The sequence below is a fragment of the Lygodium microphyllum genome, chromosome 2, assembly GCF_053477565.2.
Source record: "Lygodium microphyllum isolate KBCC chromosome 2, Lygodium_microphyllum_v1.1.10, whole genome shotgun sequence".
Classification (NCBI taxonomy): Eukaryota; Viridiplantae; Streptophyta; class Polypodiopsida; order Schizaeales; family Lygodiaceae; genus Lygodium; species Lygodium microphyllum.
The window spans coordinates 47606280-47632534 of record NC_141136.1 but is presented as its reverse complement, the minus strand read 5'-3'; the positions used below and the strand labels follow the sequence as shown (position 1 = coordinate 47632534).

The window sequence follows — 26255 nt, the reverse complement described above, 5'->3', positions numbered from 1 at the left end:
CTCTCTCTCTCTCTCTCTCTCTCTCTCTCTCTCTCTCTCTCTCTCGCACCGAATATGGAACCTGCCCCGGCACCGGTACCCCAGACTCGCCCTGGAGTCATCCAAACAGCTAGCAACACAAGGGGACACTGAGTGCTGGTATGCCCGAACAGAGACTTGGCTATGGCTCCATGGCCTGCACATGGACCACCTCCCCCCACAACAATACAGCCTAGACTGCCCACACTTGGAGCTCAACCGAGAGAAGGTGAATCGCATCATCAGAATGGATATCATCCAGACAGACACAGCAACGGCATGGGTGACCCCCACGTCGGAACTAGGAACCAAGAAGGCTTTCTACCGAGAGCACTTCCTGCACATCTCCCCGGATGGCTTCATCACCCGCCCAAGCTACATGGACACACACCTGTCTCACGGGGTCAGAAGTGCCATTGGACAGATTCGCACGTCCTCACACCAACTACGGGTCGAAACGGGCAGATACGGGGCCAACCCCCTCCCCCAAGAAGACCGAATCTGTCAACTTTGCCATCTCGAGCTAGAGACAGAGGAACACTATATCTGTAGATGCCCAGTATACTACGAAATCTGGGGACGCTTCCACTGCCTATTCAGCGAAGGATTCGGACCACTCTCCAAGGTAATGGAATTCAAAGACCAGAGATGCCTGGGGCTCTTTCTACTGGAAATACGACGCCACAGAGACCACCTCCTACGAACCACGGAGCAAAGACAAGGAGCCACCAACCAACGCACACTCAACGAATTCTACCAAATACCAGCTACCCTCCCCACCACCGAGCCCCCACCAGCCCAACCGGCCTCCCAACCTTGGGGGACCACCTTAGAAATAGCCACAGCGAGAGGCAAAGCCCAGCGCCCACGCCCCGCCGGCCCCCGTCCCCGCAGAAGACACATGTCGAAGATACAAGGGATACTACGCCGCCATCGGAGGGCCCTGCCCCGCCGCTTTAGTCTCTACATGTTAGACCGACCCATGCGGGACATCCTAGGATGAACACTCCAGGAGCAGTTCCACACCGCACTAGGAGTACCTCTAGATTGTATCTAGTCTAGATATCATTTTGTACCTACTCAATTTAGTTCAACATAGCATAAACGTTAGCTTCACTGGGACTTTTGAAATCTCCCAGACATTCTGACAGTCGGTATCCCCCCTTCACATACGGCGGAGAGACTGTGGACGTGGTCCAAAGATACGTCTATCTGGGGACTAAATTCTCTGGACCGAGATTTACCCTGAGAAAAGCAGCAGAAGATAGACTAACCCGAGGCTATGCAGCCCTCGGGTCAATGAAGAACCAATGTGCCCGCATACAGTTCCAGGAACCCCGGACAAAGCTCTGGCTTTTTGACACCTTGGTCACACCAGCCCTCCTATACGGGGCTCCCATATGGGGGTCCAGTCTCTACCACACGCGGAGGGCCCCACAGGACCAGCCACTGCCTAAGGAGGAGGCCACCTATGAGGGATGCGAGCAGATGGAGAGACCCTTAATACTTATGATCTCACGGATGATCCGAAGCAAGGCCTCCGTACCACACGAGATCATCCGTGCAGAGCTGGGGGCACCGCCACTCGTGGCTGAGGCCCTCATCCAGACCGTGACCTTCTTGCACCGAATATGAGACCTGCCTCGGCACCGGTACCCCAGACTCGCCCTGGAGTCATCCAAACAGCTAGCAACACAAGGGGACACTGAGTGCTGATATGCCCAAACAGAGACTTGGCTACGGCTCCATGGCCTGCACATGGACCACCTCCCCCCACTACAATACAGCCTAGACTGCCCACACCTGGAGCTCAGCCGAGAGGTGAATCGCATCATCAGAATGGATATCATCCAGACAGACACAGACAGGACATGGATGACCCCTACGTCGGAACTAGGAACCAAGAAGGCTTTCTACCGAGAGCACTTCCTGCACATCTCCCCAGATGGCTTCATCACCCGCCCAAGCTACATGGACACACACCTGTCTCATGGGGTCAGAAGTGCCATAGGACAGATCCGCACGTCCTCACACCTACTACGGGTCGAAACGGGCAGATACGGAGGCAACCCCCTCCCCCCAGAAGACCGAATCTGTCAGCTCTGCCATCTCGAGCCAGAGACAGAGGAACACTATATCTGTAGATGCCCAGTGTACTACGAAATTCGCGGACGCTTCCACTGCCTATTCAGCAAAGGATTCGGACCACTCTCCAAGGTGATGGAATTCAAAGACCAGAGATGCCTCGGACTCTTTCTACTGGAAATACGACGCCACAGAGACCACCTCCTACGAACCATGGAGCAAAGACAAGGAGCCACCAACCAACTCACACTCAACGAATTCTACCAAATACCAGCTACCCTCCCCACCACCGAGCCCCCACCAACCCAACCGGCCTCCCGACCCCGGGGGACCACCTTAGAAATAGCCACAGCGAGAGGCAAAGCCCGGCGCCCACGCCTCGCTGGCCCCCGTCCCTGCAGAAGACACATGTCGAAGATACAAGGGATACTACGCCGCCATCGGAGGGCCCTGCCCCGCCGCTTTAGTCTCTCCATGTTAGACAGACCCATGCGGGACATCCTAGGATGAACACTCCAGGAGCAGTCCCACACCGCACTGGGAGTACCTCTAGACTGTATCCAGTCTAGATATCATTTTGTACCCACTCAATTTAGTTCAATATAGCATAAACGTTAGCTTCACTGGGACTTTTGAAATCTCCCAGACATTTTGTATGCAACATTTTGGTCTCATAGGCCAACTTGGCCTGTTGTAGACGTTAATATAACTTTCTTTCTTTCTTTCTTTCTTTCTCTCTCTCTCTCTCACACACACATACTCTTATTTGTATAATCCTTCATGTATGATGTGTCCACTCCCATCTATCTACTTGTAACTTGTAGGTAACAGTAGCACATGTTGCACATGCGGCATGAAGTTTTGGCGTGTTACCCTTAAGTATTCCTCTTATACACTCTAATAGCATTGCTATTTAGACTTTAAACATCTATCTATTATCTTTAGTCCCAAATAATCAAGGTTTTCGTCGGTACTAATATGGTACCATACCTTACAAAATCTTAAGGTACCATTTAGTACCATACTTTATCGTACCATACGGTATTGTACCTTTCTTACCTGACAACTATGTTGATGAGCCTACATAGTTTGGATATTAACCACCTTTGCCCTTTTGACTGCTAAGATAGCGAGGGCATGGATCCACCCACCACCCCCTCTACGATCGAGGATGGAGTTCTACTAGTATCACTTCTTGTGTCTCTCTGATGATGGATTCACTGTTCGGCCAGCATACATGGATACCCATCTCTCCCACAACATACGGGCTGCTATCAAACAGATTCGTACCTCCTCTCATAGGCTACAAATGGAGACAAGTAGATGGAAAAATACTCTGGCAAAGGATAGAACTTGCCAACTTTGTGGATGAGAGCCTGAGACAAAGGAGCCTTACATATGTGGATGTATAGTATACAATGACATATGAGGACAGTACCACTACCTCTTCCGTGATGGTTCTGGACCTCTTCATCAAGTCATGAAGTACAAGGATCATAGATGCCTAGGTCTTTTCGTCCTAGATTTCCAAAGGTGCTCCACAGCACTACTGCGAGACAGGCCGACACTAAGAGGAACTTGATCATACAATAGGACCTTTATCAGTTGTACACACAGCACACATGGATTTCATCTCAGTAGCCTCTTCCACTGAAGATGTACTACTACAAGGATCACTTTATGAGGACCATAGGGGATGGCTTCATTGTGAGACCGGGATATCTAGATGTATACATGCCACATGAGATGCGGGTAGCCATTAGCCAACTCAATGTATCCTCTCATCAAATCAAGATTGAGATTGGGAGGGCAGCCCACATTCCCAGAGCTGAGCAGATTTGAAGACTATACCAGGAGGAGGTGGAGAGCAAGGAGCCCTATATTTGCAAATGCAAAGCCTATAGCACAGTCCGAGCTAGATACCCCACGCTATTCGGAGAAGACACCTCCCTCAGACTAGCCATGGAGTCCCCAAACACACTAAATGTGACATTAAATGTTTAAGCCCTTGAGACATCAAACTTTTCAATGTGCATTTAAAAGGCTCACATTTCACCTTGGCATAACTTAAGGGAAAATGATCATTTCCATGGAGCATCTTTTGACCTGCTGGCCTTTATTTGACACTGACCGTGCACAATCCCACATGCCCAAACTATGGAAGTGCATTCACATGCCGGTGACAAACCATCTATTCTCGATGCATAATCACCTCACTTTACCGACCACCCAACTAACCTTATGCTTGCACTATGCATAGTCTTGGTCTCCCCACCTCCCAAAGCTCACAAGCCACCTACTCCTCCTTTTGGAAGCTGAATTCAAAGCAATCTGAACACATATGACCCATTCACTTTCATCACCAAGCAAATTCTTTGCCCTTTGCCTACAGCTAGTGCTGGTCCTAAGGGTAGGGGCTTTCATCACCAAGTATTTCTTGCCCTATGTCTATGGTCATTCCAAGGGTAGTTTTGATTTATGGGTCCTTCAAGCCTTGACATTCTTCTCTCCGAACTACACTAATATTATGTTGATCCATGTGAATGAGTTCACCTTTACAAGCTAGATTTGGGTCACATTTCAGAGCCTATGTGATTCAGATTTTCTCATACAGCCGCATTTTGGACATGAGGCCGCAACATCAACTATCACCTTCCGAATTTTTTACTATAAGGAATCACATTAACAACATGGGTACCTACAAATTGAGATGGCTGTTTATGGGAAGAAGGTATCTTTAGAGCATATGGCAATCACACTGCTTACTCACTTTCCCTCCCCCAAATACAATGCCTTTATTCCAGTTTGCTTAGTGCTTAGGACTTTGACATGACACCAATTGGTCCCTTTGGTGTTGCAACAAAGGCCCGCACAAAGAGGCATCTGGTGGATCTAGAATAATCAAGGTGTTACATCCTTGGACATCCAGATGAATGCTAGTAGCATCGCCTCAATGGTCATGAAGTGACTTAGTGTGGATGCACTAAAAATACTTCAGGATTAGGGCAGCCAAGTCTTATTTATAGGACTCAAGGCCCTATTGTGCATATTCATTGTCTGATCACCATTCTTGGACTCTTGGCCCATTGGCCAATGCATCCGTCCACTAGGATGCACGTGATCATGTACCTTCTTGAATCAAGGAGTATAATGAGGTCTTGAACAAGCAAGAGCAGCGGACTCCCAAAGGGTGAATGTATTGTCCAAGCTATTGCACTCTCAAACAAAGTCTGCCAGGTAGGGTGGATAATATTTGGCATCCATGGGGCCAGTCAAAGATGGATCACCTTTGCAAAAATCTTGTAGGTAATTCCAACCAAGGTGATTGGCCTCCATGGTGTACTCTCCGATCTGTCCCAATTATCCTTGGGAATGAGACGAATCCCTTCATGCCATAATCTCGCAGAAAGCTGTGATGAGGCCTACACTGATAAGATCTCAATAGCTTAGAAAGAATGACTTAATCATCCCATCTTCTCCTAGACACCTGCCTAAGGGCCAAGCTAGAAATGCCTTCTCCATCTCCCCCTTTGCAAAATGAGCCATCAAATGCCTGATCATCTTGTGACTAACCACAGTTGGTGCTCTACCATACTGTCTATTTGCCACTCTCATAGCATGGGGTCTAGTTGTTATGTAACACTTTGTACTGAGTCTCTACAAAATATCTAGAGTGCTTTGGCCCTAGGTGCATAAGAAATCTCTATTAACCCTATCTCCTGACTGAGTCCAGAAGGAAAGTGTTCACATGGAAGCTGTACTCTGATCTTGTTTCCATCATGGCATCAATCTCTGCTCTGGCAATATGGATCCTCTCAGCTACCCATCTCCAACCTGGACATCTCTGCTCCTTCCTCTAGAGTGCAGCCACCTCCAGCAGTCCTCTCACTCTTTACAAGGGCTTGCCTCCTCATGGTCTCCTCCCTGAAGAAGGAGCTGATCTACTGCAAGCTCTCATCCAAGTCTTTAGCTGCCCGCCCAGCTGAGAAAGGTCTAGACCCCACACACTTTTTCCGACTTACTGAAGGAATATCCAAAAAGAGACTCAAGAAAAACAAAAATAAGGAGAGCAATGTCAAAATCATGCATTATATGTCCTACTTTTCTACATTCAGGCCAGTTTTGATTGTTTTCTGTGTAGAAGTTCAGTCCCTTTCAATTGTGAGAGTATACATTATGCAAATTGCTTTCATGGTTCTTATGCTTCTAGAATCAACAAATTCATTGCTGTAAATATCTATTTCTCTTTATATGCGAACTCTGTGCTCTTGCTTGAGTTTCAAATTTTCACAGGAAGATAAACAGAATTTCAAGAAAAAAACCGGAGAATATACAAGGTTTTCTTTTTTCTTTTATTCGGAAACTCTGTTTGAATTAATAAGCTAAGCTTCTGATCCTGTCAACTCTATAAATCCTATAACATCACCTTGCAGCATTAAATCTATCCACGAAACAAAGACACCAACATGACAGGACAAAGTCGAAAAACCAACCTGAACATGCCACGTTTGAGAATCATTATCTTTAGTCACAAATACTTCGTCATTTTCTCTACCATCTTTAGGATTAATTATCCAAGGAACTCTTTTCAGATCAATTAGGATATCATCCTCGCCCCTTGTGCGCTTTCTCCACTTTAATGTCAGCCAATGCCATTTTGCAGCTTTTCTCCAACGCTGCTCAAAATTTGTAAGAACATCATAAGCAGCTGGCCCTTCAATCTTGCAATGCAGGTCATGCCATGGTTGCCTTGGTCCCCCACTTTCAGGTTGCTACTCGATAATGAGCCCCCCAAAAAAGAGAGAGAACCGTTCTCAGAATTGCACATGAAAATGTACTTAATAAAACATGAACACCAGTGTTTTCAGTGCTCCAGCTTGATTCAATGAGCAAAAATGTGTAGAGAAATTGCATCAGTTAGAAGTGCTTATAACTTACTGGGAAATTTGGGTTGTGATAATCATTCTGGAATGTTGTATCTAGACCTTTAAATAGAGGATGCTCAGGAGTGTCATAGCGTCCATCACAAAGATCCAACCCGCCAACGAATGCAATAAGCCTTCGAGTATTTCCAGGACCTTGAGCATCAACAATAACCAGTTTCTGATGGTGTGTATAAAGGGTTCCAACAATCTGCACCGCCAATATTATGTCCCATATTTAAAAATTGACCTGATAATTTATGCACACAACACATAGACGACCATAGACAAACACTACTATACATCCTTGATTACATGAAAATATACGTGCAGATGATCACAGTTGCACAAACAGATAAAGATGCTCTTTATTTTCATGAAAAAAATCATTCAATAATTGTAGCATACAATACAAAGAATCCAACTATTGCATCTGATAAATGATTTGATCCTGTAACATGGAACTTGGAAGCCCATACAGTCACAACCAATGTAGAGAGTCGTAAATGTGCCCGATAGTATGGCCAGAACCGTTAAAGAATTGACCATGTGGACAAGGCATCCAACAGTCTACATAAGAGGTCTCCAGAGTGTGAACATGTCCAAAACTAAAGTGAGAACTCACATGTGAAGCCATGAGATGTCAATAGGAAGTCATTGTCATTCTTCTCTTCTCTCAATGTCCGTTACTCGTAAAGCTCCAACAGGACAATGCTGATACACACACACACACACCCCACAAAAACACATGCACAAATCCACCAGAAAATATGCCATGTAGTACTTACGGAAGCTTAATGATTACAGAGAGCAAGTAGCTCTCTGCACTTCATAATGTGAGAGAATAGTTAACATGTTTAAAGGTGATCAATTGGCCACAACAACTGTGGGCACAGTACTCTTGCATTGCATGGCCAACTATCACGATCATATTTTTTCTTTTTTCCTTTCTTTTTCCTTTTTTCTTTTAAGAAGTTCCCTCCCTGCTCCTGGGGGCTGGGGGAAAAGGCAGCAAGAAAAGGCCCTCTGTGCATGATGTGATATTCCATGTATCTTGTCCCAATGACCTCGGGAAGAATGAGTAAGATCTGAGAATGCACTATACGATCTTGCTGGTCTTGTGTCCTCGTCAAGGGCAGATAGGGGCCCAAGTATTGTCAAATGAGAATAATCTATACGGTCTATCATGCCTTGAAGTGTGTTAGGCTCATACCAAGCAGTATGTTCATTGCTTTCTCCTTTGCCATTGGAGTCTTGCTAGTGTGGAGTAGCGAGCTTAATGAATGCTGCAGAAAAGTTGAGGGGTCCAATGTGGCGAGCTGAGAGTGTGCTTAGTGTGCAGAGAGGGTGTGGTGGTGTGAGAGTGCTTGATTGTGCTAGTGATCAGTCTAAGGTGTGACTAAAGAATGAATGTAGACACAAAGTTCCCTCAGGTGTGGGTGGTGTGTGGTGGTGGTGGGGTGTGTTAGTGTGAGTGGGTGGGTGGGTGTGTGTGTGTGTGACATAGAGAGAGAGAGAGATTGGTGCAGAAAATCTGCACCCTTTTGTCTAATATTTGGAGGGCTGTGGTTGGCATGTCACTACACTCCTTTGATTGGGTCTTTGCTTGGCCCAAATACCCACTTTGACACAACAACATATGAAAATTTTGTTTCACTTCCTCTATTTCTAGGGCTATTGGCATAATTGGATAGCTTGGAATGCTTTTGTTTTTGATTCCGTGTCTCGGGTGCAAAGGCACCTTGGTAAGCTGAAAGGTCTCCTGCATTGGTAGTTGGATCTCATTCAGCATGCTGATCTTCTTTCCAAGGAGGACTTGGTTCCTTGGCATGTAGCAATTTCTGTTGCTTCTTTGACATGACTTCTGCACACTTTTCATCATCTGACTTTCTGTACTCTTGTAGTCTTTTGATATAAAATAAATTACTCATTACACGAGAGAGAGAGAGAGAGAGCCATTCAGTGTGTGTGTGTGTGTGTGTGCGCGCGCCCACGTGGGTGGGAGAGAATGAGACAGCGTGACCTGACTGGACAGCCACAACAGTTAAACATCTCTGTTTGGACACACAAGGACAGGCCTGCTCCTGTCCTGACATACAACCTGCAGATTGACGACTGTTGACTGACATGACATAGAAGTGATCTACAGATTGACACACATGACAACTGGCAGACTGTCAACCATCGCCATATTCAGGCTAACATGACAGAGGACGGCCTGCATATTGCTGAATAGGCAGAGTATAGACAGTGCAAAGAACAGACAGACCTTAGACTGTGCAAACGGGCAGCGCAAACACGTGGGATTGCTGGGCATGACCAGTGCAAAAACCTAGGATTGCAGGCTGATGACCAGAGTGGACTTGCAGGATCACAGACTGGTGACCAGAGATCAGAGATTAGAGTGACCAGCAGAGAGAGAATCTACAAACACTGGAAGGAGGCAGTGAAAGGCTGAACAGACTGCTCTGCTTTGTGTGTAGAGAGGTTGCTTCAGCAGAGAAGAGGCAGAGGCCCAGGTGGACCCCAAGAGCTAGGCCCAATCCAACTACAACAGACCTGTTTTTGTACTCTGCTGTGTGACTGTTGTCATACAGGACAAACCTGTAAGGCTGTATACCTGCATCTCTGTGCCACAGCAAGAAAGGGGGTGAGAAGAAAGAAAGAAAGAAAGAGTCTATTAACATCTCTAAAAGGTCAATGTGGCCTATGAGACCAAAGCAATACATACAATGGTGTGTTTCTCATCTAGAACAAGAAAAGAATATAAAAAGAAAACATGTTGATGATCTAAAAGTAAAAGCAGAAAAACGAAACTCTCCATCAATGAGATGTCTGTCCTCCAAGGAGATGTATCTCTGCATGGCTGAGGCATCTCGGCATCTATCTCCTATGATGCTCAATGATAGCTCTGATTTGTCTATGGTGTGGATGTCTAGGCCTTCATCCAGGTGGACGTGGGCGCCTAGACCAGCTGAGTGCCACTGCTCTATCCAAAGGGACACCTACAGAAGATGAGATCCAATGATGATGTACTCCTGTAGGCTGCGTTGCAATGGTGGTGGTATGTGCCATACTCGGTTGTGTAGCAGTGAAAATGTCAGTGACCACTCTGTCTATGTGAGCCAAGTTATGGGGGTCTCCTCCGTAGAATAGCTGCCATGCGCCTTTGAAGCTCCAAGAGGAAGAAACCCAAGCATCTCTGATCCTCAAACTGCATGATTCATCTCAAGGGTCCAAAACCCTCTCGAAATAGACAGTGGTATCTCCCTCGTATATCATACTATACCATGCATCAACAGATGTAGTGTTCCTTTGTCTCTAGCTCTCTGTTGCAAAGTGGGCATATGAGTTCCTCTATCAGTATGCCCTCCCATCTGCCTATCTCAATTCTCAGGTGGTGGGATGAGGTGCGAATCTGACCAATAACTGTGCGCAATCCATGAGGTAGTTGTGTATCCATGTAGTTGGGTCGGGTGATGAAACCATCCTCAGATACCTAAAGGAAGTGGGTTTGGTAGCGTGCCATGGGACAGGGGGGTCAGATCCAAGTCTTCTCCATATCTAACCTCAGTATGTCTACTTTGATCACATGGTTCAGTTGGCTTAGGTCAAGTGTAGAGCAATCCAGGCTATAGTCAAGGGGGGTAGTTTGTCAATCTGCAGCCCATGTAAACTCATCCATGTACTCATCTGAGCATACCAACAATGTCTATCACCACCTGCTGCTAATTGTCTAGCCGTAGGTATCTATCTTGGGGGAGCTCCCATAGTCTGTGTATGAAAGTCACTACCTGGATCAAGGCCTCAACCACCATGGGTGATGCTCCTAACTCAGATCTGATAATCTCATGTGGGGTCGAGCTCTTTGCTCGTATCATACATGAGATCATCATGACCAGTGGTCTTTCCATATGCTCCTACCCATCATAGTATTCCTTCCCTGGTCCATCCTGGTCATCATGACCAGTGATCTTTCCATATGCTCCTACCCATCATAGTATTCCTTCCCTGGTCCATCCTGGTCTCCCAAAGGCTGTCTCCTCATGTGGAAGAGACTTGGACCCCAAATAGCTGCCCCTTATAGGAGTGTGGGTGTAACCAAGGTCTCAAAAAGCCACAATTTGGTGCCCAGTTCATGAAACTGTATGTGAGCACCTTGCCTCTCCAATATACCTAAGCTGTATATGCTTTTTTCAAAAGAGCCTTTGATGTCTCTCCCCAAGAGAACTCTGGTCCCTTCAACATGACCCCCAAATAAACATACTACCTAACCATCTCCACTAGCTCTCCATCAAGAGTAAACCACTGCTCAGCTCTTGTCACCCAAGCAGCTGCAATGTTAAATACCATAACTTTAGTTTTCCCTAGGTTCACCCCTCAAGGTCTCTATCTCTACAAAAAGCCAATAATGCATCCAAGTGTCTATTTGTTCCCTCAAGTGAGTCTGATATAAGTACAATATCGTCTACATAAAGCAGTAATGGTATCAACACTCCAGCTAGGTTGTCTCTAGCCCCATGAGTTCTATCCACATATTCTCAAATTTCATCTATGTACAGCCCAAATAGTGTTGGTGAAAGTGGGCAGCCTTGTTTCACCCCAATGGTGCTATTGGCTGTATCTGAGATGCCCTCAACTATCCATACTCTACTTGTCACTCTCTCATACAAGGCATAGATAGTCCACTATATCTCTATGGGCACATCAATGTCTTGCATTCTTCTCATGAGTCTAGCATGTGGCACTGTGTCAAAGGCCTTGCGAAATTCCACAAAATAGTAGTAGATCTTTTTCTTGAATGCATTGCCTTCTTCAATGATTGACCTCGATATAAAGATATGGTTTAGAGTTGTGTATCCCCTCCTGAAGCCAGCCAGGCCTTTTGATCTCAGGCCATGCATCTTGGCCCATTCACTCAATGCTTGTTCCACAATAGAGCCATATATTTTGGCCAGCATGTGTCCAATCATGATAGTTCGATAGTTACTAAGTACTCCGGGGTCTCCACTCTTAAAGAGCGGCACAATAGTATGGTCTGACCAACTCATTGAAAATCCCTCACAGACTGCCCTATTAAAGATGTGAGCCAATGCTGGTGTCAAGATATCACAAGCGGTGAAGTGTTCTACTCCTTAATCATCATGACCTTGGGCTTTCCCATTTTTCAGTACTTTCCATATGGCATTCCTCACTTTTTTTCCTATGAAAATTTTGCAATTCATTGGTCTTGAGGTTGAGGGGAGTGGCATAGGCTCTTGGCCAAGAACATCATAAAGTATGCAAGTATATTCATGTCAATCATCAAGTCTAGTAATCTGTATAGGTGGCTAGCTCTCATGCATCCTATTCTGATACCATGTGAAGATATACTAGGGTTTGCATTGAGGAAACACAACATATACAATCAAGGTTGAAACACAAAATAGAGACAAGCAAGCAAAACTCAAACCCTGAATGCAAAACGCAAAACGCGAAAACTCAAAACTCAAACATAGAGACAAACACAAAGAGAAGAAACTCTAAAGTGAATGAATGCTATAAATGAATGTAAAAGTGTACAGAATGCCCAAGGGCAAAGCAATGCACTATTGGAGAGTGAGGTACACTGGAGACGGATCCCAAGTGTTGTGACCACTAGTCAGGATATCAGAGTGTGGGAAACACCAAACACTGATCATGAGAGTGTCAAGGAACTAATATGACAACAGGAGAGATGTTTACTGATGCAGACAACTTGCTAGACAACAAAACGCAGGTACTATAGCAATCATCTGGTGGGAGAGATGGCAGCAACCTGTCACCTAGCACTAGATACTGAAAACGTAGGCTAATCAGGTGCTATAATGACCAACAGATGGAGACCTTCATATAGCTAGAAAACAGGCTGCCTAGGGCTGGATAATCATGGGCTGCAGTCGGTGATGGGTTGGACAGCAAATGGTAGGTGTCAAATGGCTGAAATCTGCGTGGTAGAGTGAGAAACCTACACAAAAGGATAAGGCTGAATGGTGGGCATCCTGTCTATTTATAGATGTTGAAGGGTGCCCCAAACAATTAGGGTTTAGAGGACCACTTAAACTCTCTCAAACCGCACACCAAATTTGTGTTTTTCATTAATTAAGTCTGTTTTAGGGCTGTTTAAAAATGCTAATCAACAGTAAAGCGTGTGTTAGCTCAACAAAAACTTCATTAGACACTTATACTCCCAAATGTATTTGTGATGTGCTTGAGCTTCCTAGATACTTTGATGTATGTATCTTGAGCTTTGCTTGCTCACTTTACATTCCGGATTCACTTCAACTGGGAGACGCTTGTAACTTACTTGGCAGAGCTTGGTTCTTTAAGACAATGGGATTCTTGATTCATATATTTACTCTCTTGATCACCATACCACCATACTCCTTCATCACATGGTCACCTCATCACCTGTTTCTCCTCGTCATCGACACCCTTGGGTGGATGGGAAAGCTTGTACTGTTTTGTGATGTGTTGGGTATACCCTCACTACTCCAGTCTTCTGGGTCACTATTACTCAATCGACCGCATTCCATAAAATTTAACTCTCACTTTTAAATTTAATTTTTTTTGTAAAGTTCAATGTGGTTCCATCCGCCTTTGTAGAGCTTGGTAGGCCACTAGGCAACCGACATGCACCCTTTGTCTCATGCCCTGTCCTCTCTGGGTGACTACTTGGACTCCCTTCGTAAGATAATCATTGCCTCTGTAGTCTTGGTTGGCCACTGGGCAGCCGCTGTACACCCTTTGTTCGATGCCCTGGCTGATTTCAGGTGGGATGCCTTGGGATAAGTAAAAATCAAAGTGGCTGGCCTAACCTTTCGGCTCAGTTTTGGGCCTGGGAGGGGGTGTTGAGCTAAAAATATGCTTTTCAGCTGATTAGCATTCTTAAATAGCCCCAAAATAGACTTAATTAATAAAAAAACCCTAAAAAGGGGAGAGGTCCGAGAGAGTTTCGATGGTCCCCCAAAAACCCTAATTCTTTGGGGCACCCTTCAACATCTATAAATAGACAGGCTGCCCCCATTCAACCTCATTCCTGTCTATGCAGGTTTCACACCCTTGAGTGCAGATTTCAGCCATCAATCTACCTCTACGTGGCTGTCCAGCCTTCAAACTGCTGCCACCTCTCCATCAGCCCTTGCAGTGCCCCGGTGCCTTCCTCCAAGCTGTGTTTGGCATCTTCCAGCCATCACCAGCATCTTCATCACCCTCAATTGCGTGTGTTGGGTGTCATCTTCCCGGCAACAGCTTCCTCTATCATGCGACAACTTCTCCACACCATGCAACAGCTGCCCACCCTCTTCGTCATCTGTCCAGCTAGCTTGTGTTGGTGCTGCACGTCCTCCTAAGACCTGCATTTGCTGCATCCTCTCCATCCTACACTCCAACTAGTGGTCACAGACTCAAGATCCGTCTCTAGTGGACGTCACTCTCTGACACATTGCTCTACCCTTGGGTATCTGTACACTCTTACATTCATTTGTAGTATTCATTCGCTTTAGAGTTGTGTTCTTTCCCTTCTTCTATTCGTGTTTGAGTTTCTGTGTTTGAGTTTTGAATTTTGCGTTTAGGGTTTGAGTTTTTCTTTCTCTGTCTATGTCTGTCTCTTTGTGTTTCTGTTGTGGTTGTACACTCTATGTTTCCTCAATGCAAACCCTAGTAGTTTTCTTCACATGAGGAGACTATGCACAGAGGAGATTCTCATTCTTGGAAAAGGACTATACAGCCTGAGTTTGATTTGTTGCAAAAGAACCATACATGGGACTTAGTTTCATTACCTGATGAAAAACATGCATTGCCATGCAAGTGGGTGTACAATCTGAAGAGTATCCCTCGTCACCCTTGTTGAGCTAAAATATACATTACTTGCTGATTAGCCTCTTAAACAGCCCCAAAACACACTAAAAATGCTCTTTTAGAGTAAAACCCTAAAACGAGAAGCGGTTCGAAAGAGTTCAATGGAAACCCTAAAACGGGGAGCAGTTCGAGAAAGTTTAGTAGAAACCCTAATTTTTGGAGCGCCCTTCCACATCTATAAATAGACAAGCTGCCCCCATTCAGCAATCATCCTTGTTTTGCAGGTTGCACCAGCCCACACACCCTCTGCTACTGTTGGCGCCCAGTTTCCAGCCTGCAGCCCGCCTCCATCTGCTGTCTAGACATCATCGACTACAGCCACATCATCTTCAGCCTGTCCATTGCTGTAGGCGACAGCTCTCAGCTACTGGTGACTGTTCCAAACTGTCCTAGACTGCTGTTTAGCCTGCTGTCCATCATCTCCAGGGTCAGCCAGCCTGCATTTTCAGCATTGCAGGCCCTGACACTCTCAGACATTGTTTCAACCTGTTGTTTACAACAGACTGTGCACAGTTTCCAACCCCCGATCGGTGGTACACTGCTGCGTTTACCAGTTTCCAACCTCCAGACTGCTGCGTTTTGGTGACCAGTCCGATGCCATTCACTATTCAGCACTCCTACACTCCGACTGGTGGTCACAGACTTGGGATCCGTCTTCGGTGGACGTCACACTCCGACATTGCTCTGCCCTTGAACACACTGTACACTCTTACATTCATTTATAGCATTCATTCACTTCAGAGTTATGTTCTCTCTCTCCCTTCTTCTGTTTCTGTTTGAGTTTTTGTGTTTGAGTTTTGAGTTTTGCGTTTAGGGTTTGAGTTTTGAGTTTTGCATTTAGGGTTTGAGTTTTGCGCTCTGTGTCTGTGTCTGTGTCTGTCTTTGTGTTTCTGTCGTGGTCGTACACTCTGTGTGTCCTCAGTGCAAACCCTAGCAGTCTTCTTAACATGGTATCAGAGCCGGTGCTCTTGTAAAGAGTATCCTTCGAATATTGTTGAGAGCTAGTCTTTTTGCGAGGCACACAATACGACTCGTAACCGAATCACAATGTCCCAGACACCTTTTTCTCCAGTTCCTATGATGTCTTATCAGGCTTCTCCATCATTGGAGGCCCTGAGACAGCATTATGGACTCGGTGAGGAGGGAGACACTCCACCTTCACTAGATTTCACTAACATGACAGAGGACTTTGAGGAGTACTATCGCAACAAGTACGATGATGTTTACACCCCTACTACCAATTTTACTACCACATCCGGACCGGTTGGTAAGGCTGGCCACCTCTCCAATCATGGAGGACATACGACATTCGGAACGTCTGGCGATCCATCTTCATCATCTCCGCTAGGTCCAATGTCAGGTTTGTACAATTCTTTTGTTTTGCATGAATCAAAACCCTCGCCTGTTTCTTCTTTTGAGGCACAGGATCCGAAGGCTTTGCGTATGTGAACTTCAATAGAGGGGGCTCATGAAGCAGACGAAATTCAGGTACATCTACAGCTTCTGTTTCATTTGAGCATATTACACACACTTCTCACTTCTCTCCCATCCCACCCTCTTCTATATCACACCTTGATCATCTCTCATCATCTTTCCAAAATCTTGGATTATACTCCACATCTACATCACACACCCTAGGGGTTGGATCTACCATCTCCGCTCCTAGCACCTTTTCCTTCTCCACTCCATTCTCTACCTCTTTGCACCATGGTACTTTGTTAGGGGGAATGCCACCCTTTAACACAGTGCCTCTCACCTTTCAACAAATGAGCACACCCATCACTCCTGGGTCGACAGTGATGGGCATCCCCCTCACTATCCCCAACTTCACATCTCCCATGACCACTCATACGCAGGGGTTTCCATCCTCAGCTTATGGTGCGTCTTCACACTCTCCTTGGGTTACATCTACGCAGGGATTCCCATCTTCTGCTCCCCGTGTTCCCATCCCACCTCCTTGGGTTCCTCATGTGGCTACCATGCCCATGCCTAGTCAGCCCATCCCTACCTATGGATCCACCTTGCACACTACTCGCATGCCTGGTGGGCACTCTGGGGCCCATTCCCAAGTGTACTCCACTCCCCCATCCTACCCCCACTACACTTTTTCACACTATCCATCTCCGAGCACTACCACTCCTGTTGCAACGGCCAAGAATGCCTTCACGGATAAGACACGTTTTAACGGGTCAAATTTCACAACTTGGTCTAATTTCATGCAACAAGTGCTTGAGTCTCAGGGTCTTTGGGACCTCGTCATTGGTCTAGAGCCTATGCCGAACCCTCGACTAGCTCACCCTGACTACATCCATCAATGGAGAGTCCGCAACGCTACAACCAATGTTGAGCTGATACAGGGATTGCTTCCTGAGTTTCACTCTCAGTTGCAGCACTTCCCGCTCAAGTCAGAGCATTGGAGTCACCTTCTTGACCGCTATGCGGCTCGTGATCGTAGTCAGGCCATCCATCTCAACTTTGAGCTTCAAGAGTTCTCTCTTAAGAAAGGGGATGATCCGAAAGTCAAGCTGGCTGACTATAGGTGGTTACTTGCCGAGTTCGCCACTACTGGCTCTCCAAAGTCAGATGACGATCAGGTTACATTCTTCTTGAATAAGTTGCCCGCAAAATACTTCAATTTCATTCAACACATCATCTCCCAACCTCGATTGCCAACCTTCTACGAGTTTGAGTGCAAGTTCTTGCGTTACGCAAGGCTGCATAATCAAGTCCACAAGAAATCCTCATCACAGCCTTATTCAGAGCAGAGGGGGTTGGTTGCTTCTTCTTCGAGAGGGAAAACCACCAGTGGCAAGAACTCACTAGATGCGAAGGCAAGCCAATGAAAGGGTGACTCCTCTTCCTCCGATGGAACCAAAGAATCAAGACCTATCTGGCAGCAACTCCCTAAGAAAAACCGGTTTTGCGCACACTGCCCGAGAGCAAGCCATGTGGACGAGGAGTGTCGCCCAAGGTCTTCCACCTAAAAAGCCTCAGCAGACCGCTGCGTCTTCACAGTTAAGTGGGGCTACGCCTTCCGCTGCTGCCCCATCTGCTCCTCCAGCCCCCACAGCGACTGTTGGACATGTGGCACATGGGCAGCCTCAGCGGCTATCCTTCTCTACTCCTGAAGGATTGGCTGATTGGTCTGCAGGTACCGATCCCGTTGCACTTCATGCATCTATCTCACCTTCCTCCCCACCTCGTCAGGCATTCCCTTGGCAGAGCCCTGCTACTGAACGTACGCGATGGTGGCCACCTTCTTAGACTAGCATATCTCTAGGTCCTTTCGGATACCCTAGGTCAGTCTAGCATTCATTTTTCGCACTCTTAGAGTTTGGCCCATAGGATTTTTGTCTCTACATTTTATGCCTTCCGCAGCATTTACTCACACACACATACACATTTGCATCTTTGCACTTGTTCCTTCAGTTAGCTTTTCATTTTTGTTTTGTTTTGTTTTTGGAGCATCTCACTACTGACCTTTGTGATTGTAGACTTTGATCTCCTTTGCAGGTTTTGTTTTCAGTGTAGGGCTAACATGCAGGTTTGCCCAGTCCTACCTGGGCTGGAGACTTGGGATGCGCGTCGTTCCTTCATGGTTTCATCATCCTTGGAGTTTTGCTCTTCTACCAACATGGAGGCTTTCCCTCCCGAGGGGGATCGTGTAGCATCTCTATTGATGCTATCATAGCGGTGACTTCTACCTAGCTCTTCCAGCTGAGATGCTTCCTCCTCCTCTTTATTCCTTATGGTTCTCGACACCACACGAAGACCGACATCAAGCTCCTCTTCCTTCTTCGGCATCTACATCCAGGTTGAGAGGGGGTTCCTACCCTTCTTGGTATTCTACAGGCTTCAACACTTTGTCTTCGACATCGGCTTCTCCCCCCTGTTGTACCTTACCCTTTGCATTGCATGATTTCATCATCTTTATACTAGGGCGCTTGGGCAAGTGAATAATTTCCCCATGAGGGACACTGTCCAAGTGGCACCTGCTGCATGAGCATTCTTCAGCATGTAGCATACTTTGCATCTCATTGTGCAGAGCACCACTTGAGCGGATCCTAAGCTGTTTCCACCGGCCGCTGTTGTTACCACACCATCATCCTTCTTCATCACATGGATACCTCATCACCTTTTCCTCGTCATCAAGACACCCTGAGTGGATTGGTTAGCTTGTACTGTTTTGTGCTGTGTTGGATGTACCCTCCCTACTCCCGTCTTCTAGGTCATTATTCCTCAATCGGCCGCATCCCATAAAATTTACCACACTTACTCCAAAAAAAAAAAAACAACACACAAAAGTTCCATGTAGTTCCATCCGCCTTTGTAGGGCTTGGTAGGCCACTGGGCAGCCGACGTGCACCCTTTGTCCGATGCCTTGTCCTCTCTGGGGTGACTACTTGGATTCCCTTGGTAAGATAACCATCGCCTCTGTAGTCTTAGTAGGCCACTGAGCAACCAATGTGCACCCTTTGTCTGATGCCTTAGCTGCTTTGGGGTGGGACGCCTTAGGGTACATCAACATCACAATGGCTGGCCTAACCTTTCGGCTCAGTTTTGGGCCTAAGAGGGGGTGTTGAGCTAAAATATACATTACTTGCTGATTAGCCTCTTAAATAGCCCCAAAACACACTAAAAATGCTCTTTTAGAGTAAAACCTTAAAACGGGAGCGGTTCGAGAGAGTTCAATGGAAACCCTAAAACGGGGAGCGGTTCGAGAAAGTTCAATGGAAACCCTAATTTTTGGGGCGCCCTTCCACATCTATAAATAGACAGGCTGCCCCCATTCAGCAATCATCCTTGTTTTGCAGGTTACACCAGCCCACACACCCTCTGCTGCTGTTGGCGCCCAGTTTCCAGCCTGCAGCCCGCCTCCATCTGCTGTCCAGCCATCATCAACTGCACCCACATCATCTTCAGCCTGTCCATTGCTGTAGACGACAGCTCACAGCTGCTGGCGACTGCTCCAAACTGTCGCAGACTACTGTTCAGCCTATTGTCCATCATCTCCAGGGTCAGCCAGCCTGCGTTTTCAGCATTGCAGGCCCTGACACTCTCAGACACTGTTTCAGCCTGCTGTTTACAGCAGATTGTGCACAGTTTCCAGCCCCCGATCAGTGGTACAGTGCTGCGTTTACCAATTTCCAGCCTCCAGACTGCTGCGTTTTGGTGACTAGCCTGCTGCCATTCACTATTCAGCACTCCTACACTCCGACTGGTGGTCACAGACTTGGGATCCGTCTTCGGTGGACGTCACACTCCGACATTGCTCTGCCCCTGAGCACATTGTACACTCTTACATTCATTTACAGCATTCATTCACTTCAGAGTTGTGTTCTCTCTCTCCCTTCTTCTGTTTGTGTTTGAGTTTTGAGTTTTGCGTTTAGGGTTTGAGTTTTGCCCTCTATGTCTATGTCTGTGTCTTTGTGTTTCTGTCCTGGTCATAGACTTTGTGTGTCCTCAATGCAAACCCTAGCAGTCTTCTTAACAACCCTAAGCCAAAATATAAGGCTAGATTAGTTACAAATGGCTTTAAGCAAGAGCATGGTACAAATCAACAAAGTCTTTTCTCTTGTAGTCAAGATGGCTACCCTATGCTTGGTCTTGGCCTTAGCTGCTCAGTTGGATTTGAATCTTTATCAAATTCATGTTAAGATAGCTTTTCAACATGAAAACTTGCAGGATGAGATTTATATGCCGCAACCTAAGGGCTTTGCGGAGAAAGGCAAGGAACACTTGGTGTGCAAATTAAAGAAGAGCCTGTATGGGCTTAAGCAAGCACCTAGGGAGTGGTACCATAAGTTTGATGCTTTTATGCATTTGTTGGGGTATTCTCGCAGTGATATAGACCTGTGTTTATACACAAAGAAGACCCATGATGGTGGCCTTATCATCTTGATGCTTTATATTGATGATATGCTTATAGGTGGGAGTGCTCATGCTAAGGCAGATACTTTAAAGACTCAACTCAAGAAGAGCTTTGAGATAAAAGACATGGGACAACCCTCACACATACTTGGTATGTACACTATGCGCAATCGCTCTAAGGGACTTCTCTACTTGTCCCAAAAGAAGTATATCCACAAAGTACTAAAGTGATTCCATATGCAAGATGGTAAGCCTATTGGTTGTCCTTTACCTTCTCATGTGAAGATTAGTTAGGCCAATTATCTGCAGTCAGATGATGAGAGGACCAAGATGGTCAAGGTTCCGTATGCATTTGCCATGGGCAATTTGATATATGCCATGATAGCCACTCGTCCTAACATAGCATTTGCAATGGAAGTTGTGGCACGTTGTATGACTACACTTGGCAGACGACATTGGGATATTGTGAAGGGTATCATGAGATACTTGAAAGGCATACCAGATATGTGCATTTGCTATGGCAACCAGGACACACAATCATGGGTTACACTAACTCAAATTATGCAGGACATGTAGATAGCAAGAAGTCCACCTCTAGGTATGTCTTTACCTATGCTGAAGATGTTATCTCATGGAGATCGTTGTCTAGAACAATCCTCACACTGATAGTGTAACCATGATGCTCCACAAAGTTCAACGATGATTGAGAGGCCTGTTGAAATAAGGATAGCCAAAGGCATATGGATTAAAAATTAGTAACATGAATTTATCCTCAAACTCTATGTGTGGAAGCCACATTGATTTGAGGATATGTAAATTCAAGGGCATGTGACTTTGGGATAAAAACTGATGGTGTTTTGTTCCCTTTCCTATGATCTTCAACAAGGTCATTTTTACTTATGAACTGCTGCTCCGTGTCATTAGGGATACCTTTTGCAAAAAGCAAAAAAAATTCCTGCGTGTTTAGGCAAGTTTAATATGCATCTTTGTGTCTACCTCAAGAACACATTATTTCTTAAAACAAACTTTGTATCTAGATCAAGCACACACAATTGGAAGCTACAATAATTTCCTCTTCTCTAATGCCAGTAACTGTATGTCTACATCAACTTTCAAGAACATACAACAAAAGAACTCATATAGCCTTCAATAAAGATAAAAACCAATCATTCCGTTCTTCAGAACGCAGCCTCAGAGACATAGTTGACGTATAGAATTGGCTACCTTAACATAGCATTGAAGTACAAGTTAACTTTTTTTGCTCATAAGGTAAAGCTCAAGAGACGGCATGAGAGAACAATACACCAGAATGAGATATGGGTGTCCAGGTATGAACCTAGATTCTAAGAGCCTACCCATAACAACTTCCTGTATTACACAATATGCTGACAAACTCCATGATATGTCAACAGTACATGTTTGTTTATACATTCTTGGAAGCCAAGGAGTGACTTTTGGGTTCACCACCAAGAGCCAAAGAGCATTAGCATGGCTTCCTGACCACCTCATCAATCACCTGGACACTTGTTCAAAGATAATCATGGCCACATTATGTTCACATGTGTTGCATGAGCACACCCGCCTTTTTTTCCAGAGGGACAATCTGGTGTTTGTACCCTTTTAAACTTCCACAATAAGAAAGATAATTTCATTTCATGGAATATATGAATTGCTTTCCTTCAAATTCAAATGCATTGTGAAATGACAATGGTGGAAACATCTGAGATTCAAAGTGGCAGGACTCCATGAACTGTCAGCAGGGCTACATGAGCTGTGTGCAATCTGGGGTCTGTGCATTCGTAACATGGTAAAAGAGCATCATGATTGCATCTGTAAGGTTTAAGGCTCTAACAAGTGAAACATGAGAAAACATACTGTTATTGATGCTTGAAAGTGACATGGTGGTTGACATACAGAGAACATGCAACATGGAGAAGTTCAGAATTTAACAGTAGATTAAGCAAGAAGCACCAAACCTTCTGTTTAACCCAACTGACTTTTCTATCTGCGTAACGAGGAGCAAGTAGACAATGAACACGAGTATGCTTGAAGAACCTCTTCGTTTCTTCATCGTGTGTTCCCATCACACCTTGCTGCATATGCAAACACAGAACTGCATAGGTCAGATGTGCGTTAACAGCATTTTTAGAATGGTTAAACATTTATTTTCATCAACTGATCCAGTTAAACTTCTTATGACGAATTCTATTTCCAATTCCTTAAGCTGGAAAAGTTTGGGCTGTATTTGGTCAACTATAGTCACCTGCCATGCAGGTTTACACTTAATTCAAACTAAACATGTGTGACTAGACTCGTGAACTGAAAGTAAAGGAGTGTTAGTAAAGTTGCAGTTACCTGGGCTACTTTTTAAGTATAAGCCAAAGATAGAGTGTCACTACAGTTGCAGATTCCTGGGGCATTTGTAAGGATAAGTCAATGATTGTTTTGGCAGGTCATCACTATAGTTGTGCAACAAATTAACCCTAGGTCTCCAAAAAGCCATCTATTAGATGGTTGATGACTCACCCATATACATCTGACCTGCATATTGTAATGTCACCATCCATCCCCAAACGAACTATTTGCATATGAACAAGCACTATGTTAAAGGTTTAAAAACCAACCTTAGATAATAAGATTCAAAGGAAAGATTCATTAAAAAAATTAAAAGCATAATGTCGTTAAATGCCACCAAACCATCAATATAATGGAAGCCATCATGCCATCATGACACTCTCAAACACATCAATCGGCGCTGCCAGCCCACTCATCAGGCAAAATGTGTGCATTAATAAACCCAAAAAAAAGGGGCCAAAACATCTATTGAAAACGTGAAAACGCAGGGCTAATTCAAACACAAGGAAAAGCCAAGGGGCTTAAAGCTTTGCCTTTCAGCCTTAGCATTTGCCTTAAAAAACATTTTGCTTTAGCCTTAGCAATTACATTGGAAGACAAAGTATCCCCCCCCCCCCCCTTTTTTAATTCCCAAAACTATAAAAAGGGATCCTTGGGATCCCCTAGGATCGTCTCAAAACACAACACACAATCTCAACACACACACACACCCCCACCCACCCTCCGCCCTCAACACATGACACCACACTCCAACCTCCTACTACTCAAGCAAGGAGCGCTTGGAGGAGCCACTACAAGAGAAGCACAAGACATCAAGCATCACCTTGCCACATTGCATACCCTAGTGAAGCTCTACCAAGTGAGGAGCCTAAACGCTAACACCACTGAATTTATCACCTAGTAACTGTTAGCAATCATGTTTGTCATGCACAATCATCTCCTACTTGTGAGCCTCACTCTGAGTCAGACAAGGACATTAGGAGCTTTGACGTGTCTGTCATGTGCTCTAATGGAGGAGGCAACTCTATTTAGTGCATGCACTCTGCTTCTATGAGTGTTAGGGGTGTTCACACAATTTGTTTTGCAATGGTTAGGCACCCTATCCTGGCTGCAATCAGCCCTAGACTGCTGCAATTTTTCCCAACAGCTGCTACATCAACATTTTCGTCTCCTATGTGGGCTGGTCAACCAGTTTTGACCAAGCCAACTGCATTATTTTACTGTGCAGCTGCTGTCTACCAGTTTCAGCCATTTTTGGCTATTTATAGTTAGTGGCCACTTTGGGGCAGATCATTCTTTTCTTCCTCCTGCAGATTTTCAGCTAGATTGCAACGTTCTTCTCCATCTTGTCCAAGGGCTGCTGGCTGCACACTCCATCTCTGTGACCATCACTATCTCCAGTGCTACCATCATTTTCCAGCCTGATCCGGTGCCCTCACTGACGCTTTGGGATGCATGCAGGGACTGATCGTTCCACCATCATATTCAGCATTCTTTCCAGATTCAGTGCAGTTTCTCTTTCATTCTTGCTGTCTTCTCTCTTCTCCTTTTCTCTCCGTGTTTGTATTCCTCATCCGTTGTGCACTCTCACATGGTATCATTGCCTAAGTGAGGACAAAAAGATTTCCTTCAGAGAAGACCACCCTAATACTGAAAACACAAATTTTCAGCCTGCTGTTTGCTGCAGAAAACACAATTTTTTTGCATTTTACAAGGGCTTTCAACAAGGACGGATCATCTACAAGTGTTTTCTTGCAAGTATAGCTGATTCTTCTCTCCGTTCGAGCTCTCCTATAACCAACCACAGCAGATGTAGTTTGTTTGCAGGTCTAGGGATACGGATTATCACTGCTTCTAAGGCTTTGATGACTCAAATGAGGAGTCTATTCATACTCCCTTTGAGAGGTAGTATCATTGCGAAATCAGAGGTCCCAGCCCCATTCTAAACAAGAAACTCTCTTCCCATGATATCTTCAAAGGATATTGCAATGAATGTTAGCTGTAAAGTCCCTTCGGGTGTAAAGTTCCTTAATCTTCGTGTATAAACTTATATGGGTGTGAACACACCCTTATTTGTACCCTAACATTTAAACACATTTTATTCTTTGTGTACCATGACGAGCTGGTACACTCATCTTGGGATTCTCTCACTCTCACACTCAGCACTGCTCCTCCTCCATTTCTGACTCACATTCCCATTGCGAACTCATCACAACAAACTTGTATCAAAGCTACAGCAAAGGTGTGCGCGCTTCCTGAGGACAGTGCGAGTCAGTTCCAGCATGTGTGCACGAAGGAGGAGTCACGTTGTCACTTTTTAGTTAGTCATGTCCAAGGGCAACAGCGTCCATTTTGACCAAGCGGTAGTCAATTTTGACCAAGCTGCAATTAGTCGTGTTCAGGCAACAGGCAAGCAACAATTGTGACCAAGTTAGGTGGGAGTCAACTTTGACCACTTACAAATGTTGAATAATAAAATTTACTGCTTCATAATCAAACATTTTGTGAGAGAGTCAAATGCATGCTGTCCACAGCTAATCTCCCGCAGTAGTTCTAGGGAGAGGCTCTTAAAATTGCAATTCATGTATGCAATCGCTCTCCCAATTGTGCATCGGAAAATGGCATTCTTGAAGAGGTTTGGTCTGGCAAACCTACTTCATATGACCATTTGCGTATCTTTGGTTGTGACGCCTTTACGCATGTTCTTGTAGATCAAAGAACTAAACTAGACATGAAATCCATGAAAGGCATCTTCATGGGATATGAAGATGAGGGAGAGATGGATAATAGAATTTGGCTTCCTCGAGGCACGAAGATAGTACATAGCCAAGACGTAGTATTTAATGAGGCAAAGTTGCTGAAACATGCTACATAGGGTGACCTTGACAAAAAGAAAGTCCAATTTTAGCATGAACAGCCAACCATTCAGCAACCATTAGCTAAAGATTCTATTCCTTTTGATGTTGAAAATGGGCAACAACCTATTGTGCTACAGCCAGAAGATGATGGGCAGCCAATAGATGCATAGGATGAAATAGGAGATCAAGAAGAACATGCTGAAAACAAGTTACAGGAGCAAGAAAATGCTGAAAATCAGCCACCAATTGATGATGTGCACATATGTGA

At 45.2% G+C, this 26255-nt stretch overlaps 1 protein-coding gene across 1 annotated transcript in view; it reads right to left on the bottom strand.

Annotated features, from left to right (window-relative positions):
- LOC148039701 (phospholipase D beta 1-like) overlaps nucleotides 1–26255 on the bottom strand; it is a 165871-nt gene that overhangs the window by 120877 nt on the left and 18739 nt on the right. Inside the window, exons 2-4 of the mRNA XM_087693182.1 lie at nucleotides 22751–22867; nucleotides 7042–7236; nucleotides 6597–6875 (exon numbers count right to left, since the gene is read on the bottom strand). Coding sequence (XP_087549308.1) covers nucleotides 6597–6875; nucleotides 7042–7236; nucleotides 22751–22867 — 591 coding nt within the window. The remainder of the gene's footprint in view (nucleotides 1–6596; nucleotides 6876–7041; nucleotides 7237–22750; nucleotides 22868–26255) is intronic.